Source organism: Acinonyx jubatus, chromosome B1 (genome assembly GCF_027475565.1).
Source record: "Acinonyx jubatus isolate Ajub_Pintada_27869175 chromosome B1, VMU_Ajub_asm_v1.0, whole genome shotgun sequence".
Taxonomy (NCBI): domain Eukaryota; kingdom Metazoa; phylum Chordata; class Mammalia; order Carnivora; family Felidae; genus Acinonyx; species Acinonyx jubatus.
The window spans coordinates 111729179-111750668 of record NC_069382.1 but is presented as its reverse complement, the minus strand read 5'-3'; the positions used below and the strand labels follow the sequence as shown (position 1 = coordinate 111750668).

At 36.6% G+C, this 21490-nt stretch overlaps 1 protein-coding gene across 1 annotated transcript in view; it reads right to left on the bottom strand.

Moving 5' to 3' along the window:
- COL25A1 (collagen type XXV alpha 1 chain) overlaps nucleotides 1–21490 on the bottom strand; it is a 460013-nt gene that overhangs the window by 90215 nt on the left and 348308 nt on the right. The window contains exons 11-12 of the mRNA XM_053217073.1: nucleotides 12985–13011; nucleotides 10716–10760 (exon numbers count right to left, since the gene is read on the bottom strand). Of these exons, the coding sequence (XP_053073048.1) occupies nucleotides 10716–10760; nucleotides 12985–13011 (72 nt within the window). The remainder of the gene's footprint in view (nucleotides 1–10715; nucleotides 10761–12984; nucleotides 13012–21490) is intronic.

Genomic DNA, 21490 nt, shown 5'->3' with positions numbered 1-21490 from the left:
CATATTCCAAACACTGAACAGGACATAGTCGTATTAGAAATTAGGGGTTGTTTATCTGAAAGTCAAATTTAACTGGGTATCCTGTATACTATTTGGTGACCCTATTTCCCGCCCTACCCCCTCACCACCCTAAAATATGAACTTGCTCTATTTTGTTCATTCCTCTTTCGACACTGCCTGGAAATGGTACCTTAAACACAATAATTGTTCAGTACATATATGTTGGAGAAAGGAATGAATACAGGAGAAGCAAACACATTAAGCCCACATTAAGATGTGCAGCTTATAGGCCTGGGGAGAGAGTGAGACAGCAAGACTTCTCTTCTAGGAAACTGGAAAAACCTGTAAGCATGGTGGCAAGACATGGCTCTTTGTCTCAGCTACAGCAAGGCAGGCAATGGTGGGAAAAGAGAAGGGGACCCAGGAAAAAGATGGGAGAGATGTTAACCCAACAGTGACCTCTCCAGTCATGTAGGTTAGTCTGAAACATCAAAACTGAAGAGCAAAGGAACAGCTTGGGGTAAGTGAAGGGTGGGGTGCATTGGGGGAAGGAGTCCTGTGAGGGGCAGGATGCCTTGAATGAGCAAAACTTTCATGGCTTCCAAGGGGCTCATGTTCCTGAGCTCTTCCAGTACTCTGTCAGAGGAAAGGTGCCTAGAGCACCAAAGGCTGCCACAGTTCTGCCTGTGGGTACAGAGACTGGCCCTTCTATGTATTTCCATATATTCTTCTCTCTGCTCCTTCGTGCACCCCTGTGCCTCAAATGGAGGGTGAGCAGTAGCTGGTGCAGTGCTGGTTCCATGAATTATCATGTCGTCCAAAGTTCCCACGAGATTCTTTCGGAGCTTGTATGTGTGGTCATTTACCTCAGGTAAACGAGGTACCTCATTTACTTAGAAAATTTTCTTGGGGCGCCTGGGTGGCTCAGTCGGTTAAGTGTCCGACTTCGGCTCAGGTCGTGATCTCGCAGTCCGTGAGTTCGAGCCCCGCGTCGGGCTCTATCCTGACAGCTCAGAGCCTGGAGCCTGTTTCAGATTCTGTGTCTCCCTCTCTTTGACCCTCCCCCATTCATGCTCTGTCTCCCTCTGTCTCAAAAATAAATAAAGGTTAAAAAATTTAAAAAAAAAAAAGAAAATTTTCTTGAAATCATGATACCCACATATTATTATTATTATTATTTGTTGTTGTTGTTGGACTATGGATGTCACCTGGTGATTCCTTATTCCTCAGACACCTGATTAAACTTGGCTCCAGGCCCGATTTCACAGGTGAAGGAAGTCGTGATAGGCTCCCCATGACCCTTCTGCTGGGGTTCATCTCTGTTTTGCCCCAGACCAGTTCAGATGGATTTAGTCAGTTTTCTTCACCAGTTCCCTCCAGAACCCTACTCTCCTCAGGCCTTTTGTGAGTTCAGGATTGAATATCTGGTGTTCCTGGGAAGGTGTCACATCACAGAGCAGGTGGTTTTCCTCATCTGGCTGGTTTCTTCATCTCCCCTTTCCATCTCACCTTCCTCCTTCCTTGACCACCCTGTGCATTCAGCTTCACTCTCTCTAATGTAAAATGATTTAGAAGTTTCTAAAAGGCTTCTGCTTGCATGCTCAATCTCTAATTCTTTTCCTCCTTCTTGCGCAAAGGCAGAGGAAGCTTTGTAACTTGGTCAAAGAACACCCAGAAAACCTGGGTGGGTTTGGTTATGTGTCCTGTAGAGGGCTCTGTCTTGTTTATCTAATCAGTAAAATCACTTCCTAAAATTAGAATCTCTCTTGTCCACATTGGTAATACAAATACTAATGAGTAGAAAGTTGACAGGTCTATCAGCTAGCAGCTTAATAAAAACATTCTATTTCAGAAAATTTCCTGAAATGGGTCTTAAAGTGATTAAAGTCATAACTAAATTAAACCTAGTAACCAAACATTCATTATGCTTTTTAAAAACAGTACAGATGTCTATGGGGCACCTGGGTGGCTTAGTCCATTAAGCATCTGACTCTTGATTTCGGCTCAGGTCATGATCTCAGGGTTCTGGGCATGGAGCCCCACATCGGGCTCTGTGCTGACAGTGTGGAGCCTACTTGGGATTCTCTCTCTCCCTCTCTCTCTCTGCCCCTCCTCTGTTTGTGTTCTCTCTCTCTCTCTCTCAAAAAAAGTAAATAAACTTTATTAAAAAAATAAATAAATACAAATGTCTAAAACTGTAAAATAAGTAAACATGGCAATAATATTATGGTATGGACTATTTCAGAAATAAGTCTGCTAGTGACTTTTTAGTTTCTGTACTGCTAATGTAGACATAAATGTACAAAATACAATTTGAACAAAGAAATTCGGATGCAAAGAGATAGCTAAGAATTTAGTGCTCACAGAAAACAGCTAATGTAAATTTTGGGTGAAATTTACATAAATGAAAATCACGTGCCTTGAGCACACCCCTACGATTTGAAGGTCAGGTTTGGGCAGAAGTACACATGGATGACCCCACAGGGCTAATATCCTCCCTTCTCTTCTCAACCCTAGTCCTATTATTCACCAGCAAGGGCCTGGGGGTTGTGTGTGAATATCACAGCCTGCAAGCTTTGCCCACAGCTCCCTATCGATAGCTGCTCCAAGGTCATACACAGGTTCTGGTGTGCACACACCAGTTTGTGGTTACTCATGGGAATATGGACCTGGAGAAGAGACCAATACAGGCATTGAAAGTAGAATCAGGACAGTTGGGGCAGGAATTCCTGGGTCGTAGGTGCCTGGGACAGGATTCAGAAGTGGGGAGATTGGGCTTTGAGTAGGCATGCCTCCTTGGCCCTGTGGACCCCTCACACTGTGGGGAGGGTCACACAGGAAGAACAGAACAGGCAAGATGAGAATCACTGCTTGCGTGGGTCTAAAGGAAACACCATCCAGCATTTCATTTTGAAATAACTTATAAAAGGTACCAAAATGAGCAAACACCAGCCAGAGAGCACGGTGCCACATAGGGTTGTCTTTTCCATATATATAAAATTATTCACCGTGTGTACTTTCATGGGGAAAAAAAGATTAAGAACAAAGTCTTCTGTTTGGGGAAGAAATAATCAAAATAGGATAAAGGGGGTTGTGTGAAGTGGAAGAGTTTCTTGGCACTGGGATAAATCAGATATAGTATAGCTGTTCCGCTTCCTTGTGTTAACACAAATCTCTTCTAACTTAGACAATTAGTGACAATTCTTGCAACTTCCCATGGAACTGGGACGGCTAGAAAAGAAATCGCAGTGGTAGTAGCTAATCAGCGTCTGGCATTTTCATAGGCAGGGAAGGAGGGAGAGGCCATGACCTCTGTGTGCCCACTTACACAGAAACTCCCAAGTTTTGTGGGATGTTTGGGGGAAAACACTCATTCATGCTCTGCATGTTGGTAGGAAAGAATGAATCCCCAGGCGTGACTAGCAGCCACCCAGCAACCAAGGGGAGAGCAGGCGCTAGGGTGAAGGCCACAGCCAGGAGGCCGGGGCGAAGACAGGAAAGAATCTGGATTCTCAGTGATAAGGTTTAGTTGCCAGAGCAAAGCAAAGCTGAATCCCTCATCAGTGCCAGACTTTCAAGTTCTCTGACCAAGGAACACCTTTATTTTTCAAAAGTAGTTCTGTTAAGTATTCTAGGACTTGCAACATAATGTGCCTTCAATAATATATCCGTTTTTTAAAGTTTTAAAACCCAGCTAATTTCTTCTTTCCTAAAGCATAGTTCTTAATGATCTATGTATAGTTTGAGTGATAAATTCCCTTTTTTTCTTGGGAAGAGAATGTGTCTAATTATTAATAGAAATGTTAAGTGGTTATGTCCAACTGGAAAAATTCTAAAGTCCTTTGAAGAGTCGTAGAAAGAAATAATAGTTCTTACTAACATTTGCTTATACACCCAGGAGACTTCTGAGTCATGGAGTTATTAATGCCCCTAAAACAGAGAGGAACATAGTCTGTCCTTATTTAATATTTTATTTAAAAATATTTAACATATTTTTTAAAAGTTACATTTATTACTTTATTTTTTCTGATTCAATTTTGAGGTAAATATTATAATCTTCATTTGATAAACGAAGACACTAAGGTTCAGAGAAGGTAGGTAACTTGCCCAAGGTCATACAAATAATATTCTGAATTTAAGATCCTCATTCTCAATGGTGGAACCAGAGTCTTGTGCAGTCAGATCAGACTGTCTGGTTTTGATGCTGAACTCCATCACAAACACCTCGGTAACTCTGGACAAAATATTTATCCTTTCTGCGCTCCCATTTCCTCATTAATAAAGAGGAGAAAATGCTAGTTCTCCCTTCATAGTATTGCTTTGAGGAATAAGTGAGCTATTCTGCACACAACACCAGGGACAGTGCCTGACAGTAAATGCTGAATACATGTTAGTATTTACTATAAACTGCACGCTTGTGTTGTCTGCATTAGGCGAGAAGGCAGAGAAGGGAATCCTGAAAGAAATTCGATTTCTCATAAATTAATCCCACTGATGCTATCTCACAGTTGGAAAATGGTTACTATCCATTTGACAATGTGGGCTTGTATCAAATAGATGGAATTGGGTAGATGCTAACCTGTTAGGATTGTCACAATACATTATTTCATTGCAGCCTTATTCTTAATACAAGTTTCCAAAATCCAGAGTACCATTTAGAGGTCAGAGCTTATGACACAAGAACAGGCTTTGTGGCTTACATTGATTTAATATTTTAAAGGTCATAAGCTTGGAGAGAAGGTAGACCATGATGAACACAAAAGCCCCACAGTAGTTGATCATACAGTGTTTTAGAAACCAAATTCTAAGACCAAGGTGGTCTGCAATTTAATTTGTAAGTACTGCACCATAGAGGTAGTTTCTCTCCCCTTGCCAAACGCCGCTCACCTGTTAGGTCTCACTTATAGTCACTTACCTATTCAGAGAAGCATTAGTTGGCCCTATGCACTAGGCCGGGCTGCCCTATGCTACTATGCCACATTCATACTGCAATGTAACCGTTTTTTAGTGTAACTGTTCATTCAATGTCCCCATCCCCAGTTAGGGTGCAAATTCCATGACGGCAGAGACAGCTTTAATGTCAGTGCTCAGATGGTGCCTGGCACTTAGGAGTAAGGGCTGAACGGATGATTGAAAAAATCAGCAAGTGAATCTGTGGATACATTTATGGGAAGTTTAAAAAAAAAAAAAAGCTTTCCCAGATTATGTATGCAAGTGAATCAGATCTAGTAAATCAGCATTTTTGTGATCCTTTCTACAAAACATACTCTTTTCAATTAAAATGGAAAATAAGTGGACTTGATGACATCATAATTCAAACACGTTTGCTTTATTGTTTGTTTTGCAACAGCCTGTGAGTAGCTTGCCTTCCCTTACACCCCTTTTCCTAGGAATCCCATCCCTCACGTTTTGTTCCTCCCCTCTCCCAATATTTTAGTGGAATAACAGAATTTAGTAGAATGATAATTATTATCAAATTCTAAAGTAACATGCCGAAAAGAAGTCAGGGGGAAAGTAGTTTTAAAAAATCTTCACTACACTTGATTTATTTCAAGTCAACATTAAACTACCTCTTATAACTAACTTATCACTCCTCTTTAAAGGAACTCAAAGTTAATTACATAAAGAATAGAAACACTGTTTGTTCCACTTAACAAGTAAAATTGAATGAAAAGTCTCTTTAAGAGTAAGCTTATATATAAAAATGCCTGAGAATGTACGAACCACATTCAGGGATGAAGTGATTTGACTACTTGGGATGTCCTGTAATAGGAAAATGATGATATTTCTTTAAGAAGAAAGGATGCATCTTATTGTTATAATTACTAGAGAAAAAAGCCATGCGTTCTTAGAATTCTAAGGTACATAATTGCTAACTGTAGGAAATAGAAAAATTAATAAAAATAATTTGTCTCAACTTTAACCTGCAACATGATTGAATTGCTGTAAGATACTTTCCCTGAATTATTCATTAATCTGGAATCAGAAATCACTTATTTCATTTACTCTGAATATCTTTTCTTAAAGTCTAAAATTGGAAAGTCACAACTGTATTGGATAATGGATAACTGAGTAAATTCTGTGATAGAAAAATCTTAAGCTAACCAACCAGAAAACAAACAGAACATAATATATTCAAATTCTTCAGGAATTTAATTCAGACTATCTAATGTTAGATCCAAGGCAGCCAAAGAAAAGAGTGTATTTAGTTGTTAAAGTAAGTGAATCAAGAATAAAAAATACTGAGTTCATTGAATAGCCCACTTAATAGACTTGAATAAATGACTTGACCTTTGGAAGTCTGAGAGCTTCAATTTATCTGCTCTCTAAATATACTTACAATAAAAATGCCATTAGAAGTATGCTGTGAGGATTAATGTCAGTGAAGAACTGTGAGACCCATGGATAAGAGATGAAAAGGAACTCTAAATACCATAACTATAAACTAATTAAAATTTAATGTTCCTTAAAAATCACATAGCCATCTGAGATAGATTCATAGATGATACGCTAACATCATTTTTTATTTATATTATGTTTTGAAGTTACAAAAATAATAAATTCTAGAAAATATTTGAAAAATACGTGAACAAGATCTTCTGATGTTTGTCTTTTGTTTTGGAAACGATCTCTAGGAATCTGGGGCCTGAGAAAAATTCTAGCTTGCTTAAACAAAACCATTGGTTTTTAATCCTGAAAATCTTTATCATTATTTTCATAGTAACAAACAGACAAGGGTGTTAACTGCACCAATTAGATTTTTAAAGTACTCTGTCTTTGTCCCTAGATCTCCTCTTTGATGGCATTTGCACAGTGCTGGGCACTGATTGTTATGCAAGTAAACTGTCATTATGATGATTTGTTTTTATGAGTGCCAATTAATGTGAAAATATGGAAAGGGTAAAAAATATAGGGTTATAATAACACCTAATAAAAGCTGAGATTTAAAAAGTTCTGATACACACAGACATACATATACAAAAATTATAGACAGCAATTTATTTTGTCAAAGGATTCTTCAGTTTAAAAGACAGTTCTACTACCAAATTATTTTTAAAATCTCCCACTTCTCCAGTATATCTGAGGAGTAGGGTTTAATTTGGAAATGTTCAGATATACATGTCTTCATATATGCATGTGGGTGTGTGTATGTATGAGAGAGAGACAGAGACAGAGACAGAGAGACAGGGATAATGAATATTGGACCACAAACAAAATGTTAATTATACCTTTAACCAACAAGATCTATTCTTGAGAATTACAAAATTTTTGTGTCCAATATGATTAGCTGAGAAGAAGAGGATAACATTTCATGTTTTTAGGTGAGACTTAGTATTAACTGTGCCCCAACTACTTTGGCTGCTGGCAACAAATCTAAATTATGGAAACAACAGCTTGCAGAATTGGGAACAGAGAATGCTAGAAGCTGGTTGAATTGGAAATGAGACACGGGTGACTTTATCTCTTAGAGACTTAGAAACAAATTAGTACAGCTCTCATTTTACAAATGAAACTGCCTTGAGCCCCGACAGGAAAAGGGTCTTTCAAAGGCTGCACATGAGGTGAACGCACAGGGCATCCTGCTGCCAGGACAGCGCTCCTGGGCAGGTGAGTGGAGAGAGAGCCGGGGGACAGAGAAAGATTTTACCTTCCTGGGTCTGTTTGCATATTCATATTCTTCCTATCATGATTCAGCTGGCTTCTGCTCCCTGCTGGAGGATAAACCTAGGACTCATTTGCTGAAATCCTTCTAGCACAATCCTACTCCTACTACTGCTACTGCTACTATAGATACTTGATAACATGCACTGAGCTTCTATAACATCACGTTCACTTTAGGGACATTATCTGGTTAATACTGCAAGGTCTGTGTTTACATTTTACACCCAAGCCTTAGAAACATTATGTAACTTGTCCAAATGAAGATGAGGATCTGAAGCATTCTCTCTCTGACTGCAGAGTCCACACTTTTTCCTACCACACATTTCACAGAAGGATACTTGGGAGCCCTTTGTGGATTGTGATGCCAGAAAGAGCTAGATTAGGGTTTAATGCCATGTTCCTGCTTATGTAAGTCCTTTCTCCTAATACAATCTGAATAACTGGAAGACATTACAAAAATAGGAAATATTTAGATTAGCAGTTACAGTGCCAATATTTGAAGGAAAATAGTGTAAAAAAACAACAACTCACTACCAAGTTTATTGGCCAAAGCCAATCACCAGTTTTGTCAATCTGAATGGATGGAAAACAAACAAAATATATTCTTAAAACAGTTTACTTTTCTTTCTTTTTTATAAGGAAAAAATCTTTCTATCTTATAGTTGTTATTTGTTGTATTTCTGATGGCTTAGAAATCAGATCTTCATTAATCATCTGAAAACTATTTTCTGAGCAACAAAAGTACTTCTTTGGAAAAATGAAATTGTGATGTAGGAAAAAATATTTTCTTAAGACAGTTTGAGAACATTTAGGTGCTTTAAAAAATTATATCATTGTAAGCTCTTTTCTTAGAAAAACAAATTATAGAGATCCAAAACACATTTCATATGCTTAAGTACAGAATTATTACTCTATTTCCAGCTTTTTTTTTTTTTACTGTCTCAATGATCTGCTATTTCAATGAAAGGGACTCATAGTTTTTGCACTTTATTTTCCTAAAGATGATATAGCAAATATTAGATAATGACTAGCATTAACAGAAATTTCATTCGCAAAGTTTTAGGTTAAATCCCATGGAGTAAGAAAAAACAATCTTAAGCTACATTTTGCTAATACCTTAATAAAAGTGTGAAATTATTTAACTTCCCTAGGCCTTATAGAAAACACTTTAAAATGCCACAAAGATGTATAACAAGACATAAAACTGCAAATATTAACTGTCTATTTCCTTGAAATATAATTTAAACTTGGTGACTAGGACAAGAAAATGTCACATTCCTTTCTCTTGCTAAGGAAATTGCATATTTCCTCTGCAAAAATAAAGAATACGTGGTCTTCATAAACATATATGTGACAGTTTTAAAGTTGTTTTGTTTCAGGTTAAAGGTTTCTATAAATTTTCATGATTGCCTCAAAGTTGAAAAAAAAGAAAAGCAGAGAAGAGAAAGCAAAACATTAGGTGTACAAGCTTTGTTTTTTACAATTTAAAATACATTTCTGTTATATCTATATTTTGTCCTCTGTAAATATTATCTTGACTTAAGTAATTTTAAAATCCATCTGAGAGTGAATATACTTTCAAATTTTTATGTTTCCTTCCATGATCTGCAATGTTCTAAATAGAAAGTTAATCTTTGCTCTTCACCAGGATTTGTGAAGCAAACAGACATACATTTTATTAAGTGGAAAATAGAGCAGTGACCTGGGCAGTTCAGTGCTGATAGCTGCACAGTGCTTGGCTGTGGACTAAAGGATACCATAAGCTTTGGATGAGGACATTAATTTCACTAGGAATTGAGTAATTCTGGAAGCAGCAAGCCTCTTTTAAGACACAGGTCAAATTTCCAGGATTTGTTTAAAATAAAATGAAGGAAAAGTTTAATTATAAAATCAAACACTGTCATAAAGGTTTCATGTCTACTTACCATTTAATCCTCATATTGACCCTAACAGGTAGAAACTGTTATTGTCTCCCTTTTATAGATGAGGAAACTGAGGCCAAAGAATTCAAGGACTTGGCCAAAATTCATGTGGCCTCTATGTGGCAGACTCATGCCTTTTGCTAGCCACTCAATAGGTTTTAAATAGTGATTGTTAATGTCTTATTAGAGAAGAAAAGATGGACAAAATGGGAAAGGTCACTAATAGGACTATTCTGTCTGTAAGCATTGGGCTCACTATGTTTTCAGAATTTAATCCAGAGTGCATGGATTTAAAATTCTCTGTTGAACACAGCTTATGGGTCATAAGATTTTACAGGGCCAGTCCAAAAACTCTGAGGGAGGCAAGAAAGTCCCTAGTTCAGCTCCTGGCTCCTGGTAGACTGGCTTTGTTAGCCGCCATTATGGCTTTCCTGGTCTCTGTAGAGATTTTAGATTGAAAAGCCAGTCAGAACTGTTGGGGAGCAAGACCCACCTGTGGGATGATGCTAGACGCTCTCTGTCCAACCAGTAAGTATGTTGCAGGAATACACACACACACACACACACACACACACACACACACACACACACGTCTATGTAGAGTTGCAGGGTTTTCTTATTTTATTTTCCCCTCATTATTAACAGAACAATAAAAGTGTACTACCAGAGCTTGGCAAATCTATTTAAATCCTAATTTTTCTTAACAGTAAAAAGAGGTTGCTCCAAGATTCAGAATATTCCAATAGGCTCCCTCTGTAAGAATAACTTTTGTTAATGAAGGAAATAATACACGTTACTTTTGTCATGACAAGAATAATCTGGGCATATTTTGTTTATCACAATTAATGTTAAACAAAAAGTTTTTCCTATTCCATGTATATTTATAAGAGAGACATAGTTGTATCTCCTACAAAACTTATCAAAGTAAAATGGAAAATTTTCTAAGAGTTTCTATTTACTGTATCATTAGAAATTAAATTAGTTTGATCTTTTGCACCATAACGTCCCCGTATTTCAAAAGCATATGTCATGTTTTTATAAGTATGTAAACTTTTTACTAACATTACCGACTAGAATAATTCTGTGATTTGAACCCCCCTAAAATCATCAAAAATATTCTATAGAACTTACCTTTTGACCATTCACCCCTGGAATTCCAGGCATTCCAACAGAACCCTAAGAAGAGACATGATTGAATTAAGTAGATGTAATCACAAAATATTTCAAGTCTAAATTTATATTCTATTAGTTATGTCAGCCATAACTTTACCTTGCTAAAACATGTGTGGGAGGCTAAGTTTTTCAGATCTCATCCACTGTATTCAAATATATAATGTAAACAGACTATCAAGCATTCCCAGAAACTATGCAGTTAAATTTAACCATGTTTCCAATATGATTTTAAAGAAATTCACATCACAAATTGAGATCTACAGTGATCAGAAGGACATCTGGCTCTAAACTTGGGTGCTTTTAAGAAACAGATTGGTTTAGTTCCATCTGCAAAAACCTAGCAGTAACAGTAACTCTTGAATTTCATGAGTTTAAATACCATAACACAAAAGGTAATTAAAATAATAATCACTTGTTCCATAATTAGTCAAAAAGGAGATCCATACTGTAAACTCAAGTTTGTTGTATTTGAAGCATTTTCTCCCAGACTTTCAGGGAGTACATTTAAGCCATGTGAGTGTGAATATGTCACCTAAATACTAGAAAAGGTGTTACAAATGTTAAACAGGGAGTAGGAATAACACAACCGTACATCAAATATTGTTAAGTGTGTGTATGTGCATGCCCACTGGGACATGGACGCACATGTGTATGGGTGATTATGAATGGTTGGACACAGGTGGGATGAACTGAGGATAAGAAACCTAATGTCACCTGAAAAAATCTATGACATTTACCTGGATATAGAAACATTAACAAATGTTTTTATTTTTATTTTTTACTTTATTTTTAAAGTTTATTTATTTTGAGAGAGAGTGCATGCACAGGGAGGGGCAGACAGAAAGGGAGAGAATCTCAAGCAGGTTCTGCACTGTCAGCGCAAAGCCCGATGTGGGGCTCAATCCCACGAACCATGAGATCGTGACCTGAGCCAAAACCAAAATTTGGATGCTTAACCAACTAAGCCACCCAGGCGCCCCAACAAATGTTTTAAAATAGTGATGTCATTTCCCTTTCAGGCTGTGGAGAAACCATTTTTAAATAAAATGTGTTTATTCTTTGTCTCACGCTAGATTTTCCTAAGTTGATGTACAATATTAAATTTCTTTAGTAATAATGGGAAAAGGTTTTTTTTTTTAAAAAAGAGTAAATATAAACCTGAAACTGCTCTGAGAGAGAAAGTCTATTAAAAACATAGTTATGAAAAAATATGTATAGTTATTATTTGCAAAACAAATTGAGATAGCAAGTTCCTTAGTGCTTTTGGTAATTATATCGAGTGGGTCATTAAAAGACTTCCTGAAGCCTCAGGCAGTAATTTTATCCTGGTTGCATGTGGATTAGGGTAGCTTTACAATTTCACACCATGCTTAATAGAGACATTATTGCACAGGACAAAGTGTTCTTATACACAAGTTGTCTCACAACTCATTGGCTTTAACTTGGTTTGTAGGATTATGTTTCAACAGATGCCACATGCCCAGCACTTGGGGGATAAGAAGTCTCTATCTTTGATGGATTCCAAAGATAAAGAATAATCACTTTTCCACCTGTTGTAACACAATTGTTTTCTTTAGTTTTCTGCAGGTTAAATATCCCTGTTGCCCCCATTGTGAGGTGGGAGTTGTAACAGGGAATGGAGACTTAGCGATATTTTGTTGGCAGTGGGCCATCTACCTGCTATTGATATATTTACTGCTGTAGTACTGATGTTATTTTAGAAGCACTAGACCCTTTCCATCAGAATGTAATGGTGAATTCTGATGACTGAGAAATGACAATCAGGAAGTCACCTAAGCAAAGGAAAACACTAGTGGGCCAATAGAATACAGCCACCAAACAAGTAAATCTTTTGTTCTGGTCAGTGCTAAGGTCATTTGGTAATAATATATTTGAGCAAGATGATGCATTCAATCTGCAATGTCATTTGACCCTTCAAATTCTAAGTTTTGTCACAATGCTTTACCACTATTTTAATTAAAAGTTCAATAACCTACAAAATCGGGGCAGACAGCTTAAAAAAATTTACTCTGGATATATTGGATTTTCTATAATGGAGTTGATTAGAAATCTAATGGCTCACATTATATGATTGTATTTTTAGAAAGCAAAATGCACAAACCAGATTGCTTCGGCATGGCTTACAGTAGCTAATTCTATTCACCTCTCATGCTAGCCATTAGGCAATGTGAACATAATTACTTCCCCAGTACTGTTTATACTCTACCTTTTGTCCTGGAGGCCCCAGAGGACCCTAAAAAAAGAAAAACTATTCAATTAATATAATAATGTAACCATTTAAACTTAAACGACCAATTAAAACTGTCCTGGTCTGCAAAGGATCCCTTTGCTGTGCAGAAATATGCTGATGTTTTGTACATCGAGGAAAACGAAAATTATTGGTTGGAAGTACACAATAGGTCTTTTCTTCTCTCTTGTTCTCTTTTGAAGAACATTAAACATATGCAATAAGATTCTGATTTTTCCTTTAAAAAAAGAACCTTTGCTGTTACAAGCATCTGTTTCTTCAAATACCTGAAAATCTATCACATCAATCTCATTTAGAAGGCTGGAGATGTAGCTGCCAGAAGCAGTTAAAATGCAGTGCGGTTCCCCAACAAATAGGCACGTTATTTGACTTCTGCGTCTGCAAAACTTCGGTAAGCAGATTTGCAAAGGAAATAATTGAATAGCATCACAAAGAAACATGTTTTACTCCATTCTTCCTCTTATGAAATGTGGCCAATTGACCTACACAAAAACTGGTTTACAAACTAGGGGATGCCAAGATCAATTGTAGCACCTAAGGTGTACCAGAAAAGGAACAAAAGATGTGGTCAGCTGTTGATAACCTACCATACGGGGGGTTGGGGGGGGTGGAGAATATGATATTTAGGAAGATGAATGGGGAAATTTACATACAAAGTGAAAATATGGCAGTTCTCAGATTTGGCAGTTTTTCAACCACAAAGTCAGCATTGGAATCCTTTTCACTTAATGTAGAACAAGGCACAATTTTGGGATGGTGGAAAAGAGCACAAAGATACACAGTTATAATTCTATTTATGTCTATTTTTAAATAAAAAAAATATTAAGCATTTTTCTAATTCTTTCAAAAACACTTTTAATTTTAGTATATTTTAACAGTTATACTTTTTATAATGCTAGCTTACTCTATCATTTCATGTTAACAAGCTCTGTATTCCATTATACCTTACCAATTACTAGCCTATTTTCAATGTGTGATATTTCAGACAATCAGCATCTTAAGTCATATTCTGTAACATTAAAGAAAGCACGAGAGTACACATTAGAGGGAGAATCAGTCATTCATAAGTTTTTATGAAAAATACACAATGTTTAGGAACATTCAGAGAATCTGTTCCTCATAAATTATTTCGTAATCCTCACAGGAAGAATAAGAATTTCCTCATAAAATCAGCTGTAGGTTATTGAAAGTGCACTGTGCAATATCACCTTTGTATGTTCCTTTTTTATTTACTCAACCAACCAGCCTCTTAATGAGCTTGTTATCCGGCATATCTGCGCGGTCAGACATACTCCTTCCCTATCTCACTCCTTGTATTTAAAACTTTCCCTGTTTCAGATTTTGCAGAGAAAACAGAGGCTATCAGGTGTAAATTCCCTCAACATCATGTCTCTCATCAATCCAAACCCACGTGGACCTCCTTCCTATGTCAGAGGGAAAAGAGACACTCCTCTGTGGGAAGATTCATCCAGTAGACTCTGGAATCCATCCTTGCCTCTGTCCTAGGGGATCTTTCTCCATCAATTATCCCTGCATCTGTATCAGGGCCTCCTGCTTCAAACCAGTTCCTTCCCCTTAGTACATAAACAGGTTTAATCATCCCTCACTTGGGTAAATTGTTTGGGAAGTGAATGCTAATGCTAAGTAAAGGCAGAATTTGGAAGTTGTAGTGCTGGGAGATGTGACAGTCGAAGACGATTTGGGTTTTATCATGGTCTATCATTCCATTTTCCCAAGCGTCTCCAGGGCATTTCACTTCTTAAAATGTTGACGTTAGAAAGGAAATCATATAACAAAAGGTGCATTAATTCAGTGTTTAGACTGAGAATTGTATATGTTCAATTCAAAAAGGTTTGTTTCCCATTTAAACTTAACTTTGCCACTTGAAAAAATATTGTTCAGTACAGCTGACAACTTGGTACACTGATGGACAACCCAGGAAAGGAAATCAGAGCAATTCCGAAATCAAGTGTTTTAACTAGAGACTAACATATCCAGTATTTTCGCATATTGTCTCTGTTGCATGATCACATTAAATCAAAGATTTAGAGAGATTACCCATAACTGTGAAATCCATAAAATTAAATTGTCTATTTCAACACAGTATTTCATGAAAATCAAAGGATAGCTATAGAGAAAATAAATAAAAACTTTTTCTTCACAGTTAAGAAATTATTTCTATTCTTGCTAAACTCTAAAAAAAAAGCAGTTTTAAAAATGTAACATTAACTTTGAATTGTGAATACATGTCTTGTGGATTATTCATAACTACGTTGCCAAGGGTATATTCTCAGCTACCAAAAATGTGCATATATTCCTTTGAATTCACTGGCAGGAAAAATGGTAGCAAGCCAAGGAGAGTGTCATCTGTTACTAGCAGGGGAGTGGGAATAAAGTGGAACTGGATATAAGGCACAGACGTACATTTGAGTAAGTATAGACACACACACGTACATGGGCACGAGCGCACCCCAAAGAGTTATTTTGCTGAACAAGATTTTGCTTATATGTATGTGTTTTGAGTTTCCTTAGTTAATTATCTCATTATATATCTGTGACATTGTGGTCATTAAATTTAACTTTACCAATGAAAGCTTCACTGATCAAAAATTGATTTTGAAGTTAGAATATGTTGCTACCAGTTGATTAAGACATTCACATTTGAATAATCTTCTGGTTTTGACTATAAATATAAATTAATAAGGTTATGGGAAAATCCCATAGAACCATTCACTAACCATCTAACCTTCTTAAACTTATTTATATTTTCAGTGTGCTCAAAAGTCATTGGAATAATGGCTCAGATAAAAATGTCGTAAGATCATCACTTACTAGTCAAACTAGTGCTTTTATGATTCCTAAATTAAAGCCAATTATTCTAGTGTTTTAAGATTTTAAAAATAATTCCATTATTATTATCTCCATGACTTGTGTTTGGATCAAATCAATTTTTCTAAACTAAAGGGTCAATATTTTTAATTCTACTTTTATTAATCAATAAAGTGTTGCTTTCTAGATATTTTCTTGGTGGGCACCTTTGTATCTGCATATGCTTTGTAAGGAACCAATTTAAGTGGGAATAATCTCATCTCTTCTATTTTTCAAAGTAATTTCTGTGTCTATGTCTCAAGATTAAAAACTGTACAACATATAGAATCTCTACATATTAAACTGTATTTCTTTAACTACAAACGTGTTAAACTGTAATTTAAACCTTAAAATACACTCGTTTAGGTACAGGTTCTAGGTGATGTATTTGAAAGATAAAAACCCAGTGAGCCATTGAAAAATTCTAAGTGCGGAGTAATAACATCACTCATCTAGATGCAGAAAAAAATTTAAACCAAGGTTTTTGTGATCCTATGGAAGAGACCATGGAGAGCTATGCAAAACTTATAAACAAGAAATAAATTAGACAGCACACTTGATATTCTTTCCTGTTTACCTTCACCCCTGCTAGATTCCATATATAAAGATCATGTAAAATAGGTAGACTATGGTAAACAAGTAAGTCAAAGAAATATGATAGTCCTCATTTGGTGATTGCCTTACCAGTAAGTGTGTTATTCAGGTCTGGGAGTGATCTTTTAGTCTTCCTGCTCCTAGCCCATCAGATAATTACTCAAGAATCACTCCATCCTGCCCTTTCCATCAGCTGTATTACTATGCCCTTGTTCAAACCCTCTTCTCTCCCACATAGTTGATGGGCGTCTACCTGAGGGCCAATCAGCCTTTCGTCTCCTTCCACCTCTCTCTACAGTGCTGCCTGAGTGAGTTTTCTAGAAGACTAATTGGTTCATACCTTTCCTCTGCTGAAAACCCTTCAATGGCTTTCCATAGCTTTTGAGAAAGGTCAGAGCTTTTGTAATAGTGGTGGTTCCCACACAAGCCATGCTTTCACATCTCTGCAACTCTGTACCACTGGCTGTCTGTTCCTAATGGACTTCCTTCTGTTGGTCCTCTCTTCTTTACCCATTCCATCATTCAGAGCTCATTGCCCCCACGCATGGGCTTAGGTTCCCTTCTTTTGTTTTCCAAAGCACCCTTATGACAGCACTTCCTTCATAGAATTTACCAACAGTATTGTAATTGTCTGGTTACTTCTTTCTTCACACTAAATGTCTTCTGTCATGCACAGTAGCTGGCATATGGTAATTGCTCAGTGAATCCTTTTGCATTCATTAATTCATCCACTTAATAGTTTTCTAGTACCCACTGAGTGTCAGGCAATTTTCTTGGTGCTGAGGAAATAGCAGAGAACAAAATAAACAAAACTGCATGCCATCCTAGACTTCGTACTCTAGTGAATGGAGAAAGACAATAAACAAATAAACAAGTAAAATATAAAGTGTGTCAAGTGGTTAAGTGCTAAAGCAAACAGGAATAAGGATTAGGAGAAGTACATGTGGTAGTATTGTAAAGTGTGGGGCGTACTTAGTGAAGTCCTCAGGGATAAAGTGCCTCTTGGACAGCGCTCTGGAGGAGGTCAGGCAGAGGCATGCATCTAGAAGGGAAAAGAATGTTCTAGGCAAGGGAATAGCAAGTACAAAAGCCAAGAGATGGGCACAGGCTAAGTGTGTTTAAAGAACACTGAGCAGGCTACAGGTAGGTAGCTGAAGGTGGCAATATGGACAGGGAAGGGAGATCATATTTGTATGGCCTTATAGGTTTTTGTAAGCACAACAGTATTTACTTTGAGAATAATAAAAATGATAGGAATAAATAAATACATAAAATAAGACAAATTTTTCGTGTACCATAGACAACAGTGTCTCAAGATGTTCATGAGAAGATTTTTTGCCCTGGCATTTACCCAAGTCATTCTAACACTACTGGTATACTCTAATAGCCTCGAGATTACTTCTAAATGCAAGAATGAGTGGAGGAATTCAGTTCATGGCTTCTACATTAACACAACCAAGCAAAAATCATCTTAGTTATACAGTCTCATTAATACGGAAAGTGTTGTGGATGTGGATGTGGATGTAGGTCCAAGGCCTCTAATGTACTTCAGAGAGCCATTATGCAAACCATAGCTAGAATTATCAACTTAAGTTAATCTTCAAAGCACACAGTGAAGAAATGGATGTATCTATAACCATTATGCATTGGCTGCACTTTCCAGTTTGTAAAAATTAAAAAAAAACACTTTTTAATTAAAAAAAGTTTTTTAATTAAAAAAAAAAGCTTGATCATGGAATGGAAATGAAATGAAATGGAATGGAAAAAAAATTAATGAATTCTTCTGACACCACCGACGTTAGTACAAATTTGATTGAGGTATTAATTACTTAAACAGGATGCAGAGTTTCTAAATGATGTGCTTTGGGTTGCCTCTTGGGAGGTGTTTCAAGGCAAGTTCTGGTTGCCTGCTATTAGGAAATGATGTTCTGTGTGAGCAGGGGGCGGACACAGTTCCTGTTGTGTCCCTGATGGCTAACAGTAAAATTTGAAGCTTTGAAAGCTGCTGGTCATTTCTGGATACAAGAATATACAACCAGCTTCTGTAATAAAAAACACAGGGAACAAGAAAGAGGTGGTCCATCTGTGGAGGGGAGGATAGAAGCCCTAAACTATTAAGCCATTTAAAATTATTTCCTTTTTGAGTTAAGAATTTTTCCATGATTTAATAAAAGTTAGGCGAAATGAAGAAAATACATTAAAGTCAGGTTCTATAGGGAAGAATGATAACACATATCATCTAACTTCTGGAGTCATAAAATGTTAGTATCAGAATTTCTCAGGAACGCGGTATAAAAGACTGTAATTATAACTTTTTGAAAAATATTAACCTGGTCAAATGCATCACAAGATCAGAAAACACATTAGCCTGGTTTATAAGGAGTAGGAGGAAATTTGAAATAAACAATGAAAATTTGTCTTAGGAAGAATTCATTTAAGATATATAAAATTCCATTTTCTATCTGGATGCTTGATGAGGGGCGGTCATGAAGCATAAACTCTAGCCACTATTATATGTATGTCTGGAGTATAATTCAAGTCATGTTTTACAAGATTCAGATTTCATAGCTTAAGTGTGTGGAAATGCCAAACTAGGAACTATTGGGAAATGTTTAGAATATAAGAGAGTGTGCTGAAATGTTTTCAGTGTAAAAGCCAATGATTTAGTTGAACTGGGTATGAAGGAACACAGCATAAACAAGGAAGAGGGGGATAGTGCTGAGATGGGAGAGCCTCATATCTTGTTTTGAGTCTTTCATGGACTCTGTCTTCAGTCACACTTAATCATGTATATTTTCCCAAGCAGTCTCCTATTAGTCTTCACGTGAAGTTCTTAATAATTCTTCGAGGCTCAGCAGTCATAACTCACTTCCTTTGTGAGACTTCTCCAAGGCACCCAGACAGAGCTGGTTTTTATCCTCTTTGCTTCTCTAGCACATTTCAACTGGCTATATCTTAATATTTCACATATTTATAAAATCTATCTGACTTGGCAGCAAATTCTTCAGGTCATATATTTTACATCCTCAGTACCTAGGTCAGGGCCTAGCAAGTAAATAGTGATTAAATTGAAAGAGTGAATTAATGAATATAAAAATTATTAAATTGCATTTACTGGATTTCCTCCACCATTTTACCACTCAAACCACCATACCTCTATCATCGAAAGGAGTTCCCAGTTTTGAGGCAGTGGTTTCTCTTTAAGTATCTGGGATTTTTGTGTCAATTATATATATAATTCCATAATTTCTATTATATTTCAAATTCTTATTATTAAACAATTTCCATTATTTCCTCTAAAAACAGGTCTACTTTGGAGACTATCAATAACATGGCATGTCTTTAGAGAAATTTGTGAATATTTGATTTAAAAGTTTTAAATGGAGTAATTATTTTTTAAAAAGAATAAATTCTTTCTGACTTATTCATCTCATGTGCTGAGTTTTGAGGGTAAAAGGGATGAGTCATTTATTGGTGTTTCTCAAGATTATGAAGCCATGACCTCTGTAAGGAAGGTCTCTTAAAGCTCAGGAAATTAAAGAAGTAATACATTTTTTTCACTGGTTAACAAAACCAGGACCCAAGACTAAATATTGAGCATTAACTACCACCTCAGATTAAAGACAAAGCTAGGTATTTGAGAATCTGTGTTCTGATTAGGTCCCAAAACAGAGACTCTATCACCTCTCACCAGATATCCAGAGCTGAAATTAGCTCATTCCATCCCTTCTAAATATTTAATAAATTGTTTCTTGTTGCTGAACTCAAAATGGAAATGACCCGGAAAGAAGGAAAAATTAACAGGCTTCCTCTGCCCTCTGTGATTAAGCACACTTCCCTAGCGTGCTATAAAGGAAACAAATTTATGGTTCACAAAGGCCTATCACTGTACACTACACTCAGTAAAAAAATATTTCTATTGAGTAAAGTGTAAGTGCTTTTCCTATTTTAAATCAACAATGCTGAGAAACACTAGCTGCTAACATTTAAATATCCCATGATCAGCAGAAGGAGGACATAAATTTAGGATGATAATATACACTCATCTACTATTCAGGCTTATTTTCTATCTAGACCAACACTGTCCATCAGAACTTTCTGGAATGATGGCAGTGGTCTATTTTGCTAGATCCAGTATAGTAACCACTAAGGCAAGAGGCCACTAAACACTTGAATTGTGGCTAGTGCAATTATTAGGAATTGGATTTAAAATTTTATTTAATTTAAATTTAAATTTAAATGGCCACACTTATATTACAAACTACAAATCTAGACTGTATAAAACACAGTCAGGTGAACTGAATTCCATCCTCGTTCTGCCACTGACTGCTTTGTGATCTTGGTCAAGTTATTTAACCACTCTGATGTTATCCCTTTATCTGTGAAGTGAAATATTAGATGATTCCTAAGATTTCTTCCCTTTTACACTGTACTTTACAAATAGCCACATAGCGTGACTAGAAGTTGATACAATTACTTTTCCACTATCTTCATGAAAATCAGTCTTTTAGTTATACCACACATACTCACGAACACAGACATACAAATAATCTATAACACACAAATGAATTTATGAAGATGAAGGAGAAAAAGAAGTTTTATAGTGATTCTGTTGGATTTATCCCGCCTACTCCTACTCCTGGTATGCAATGACACCTGTTAGGAGAAAAATATAAACGTGACTCCTTTGTATTAGTACTTGAGTTATCGATTCATTGATTCATATCATTTGGTCATTCAGTTTATGCACAGTTGCCTCTACTTCGGGTCTGTTCTTCCAAAGGTGAACCACACCACCGGTGTGCACAATAAACTGGAAGAAGAAAAAGTACTTTGAGGCATGTGGATATAGTTTGATCCTGTGAACATCCCAGAATGTCCTCAGGTGAAAGCCCCAGTCTCATAAAGCTGAAGGATGAGGTAGGTGTAGGAGGGAAAGGGAGCAGGCCAGGTTCAGAGGCCAGAGCTGGGGCACAGCTCTCTGCATGCTACCACACTCTGC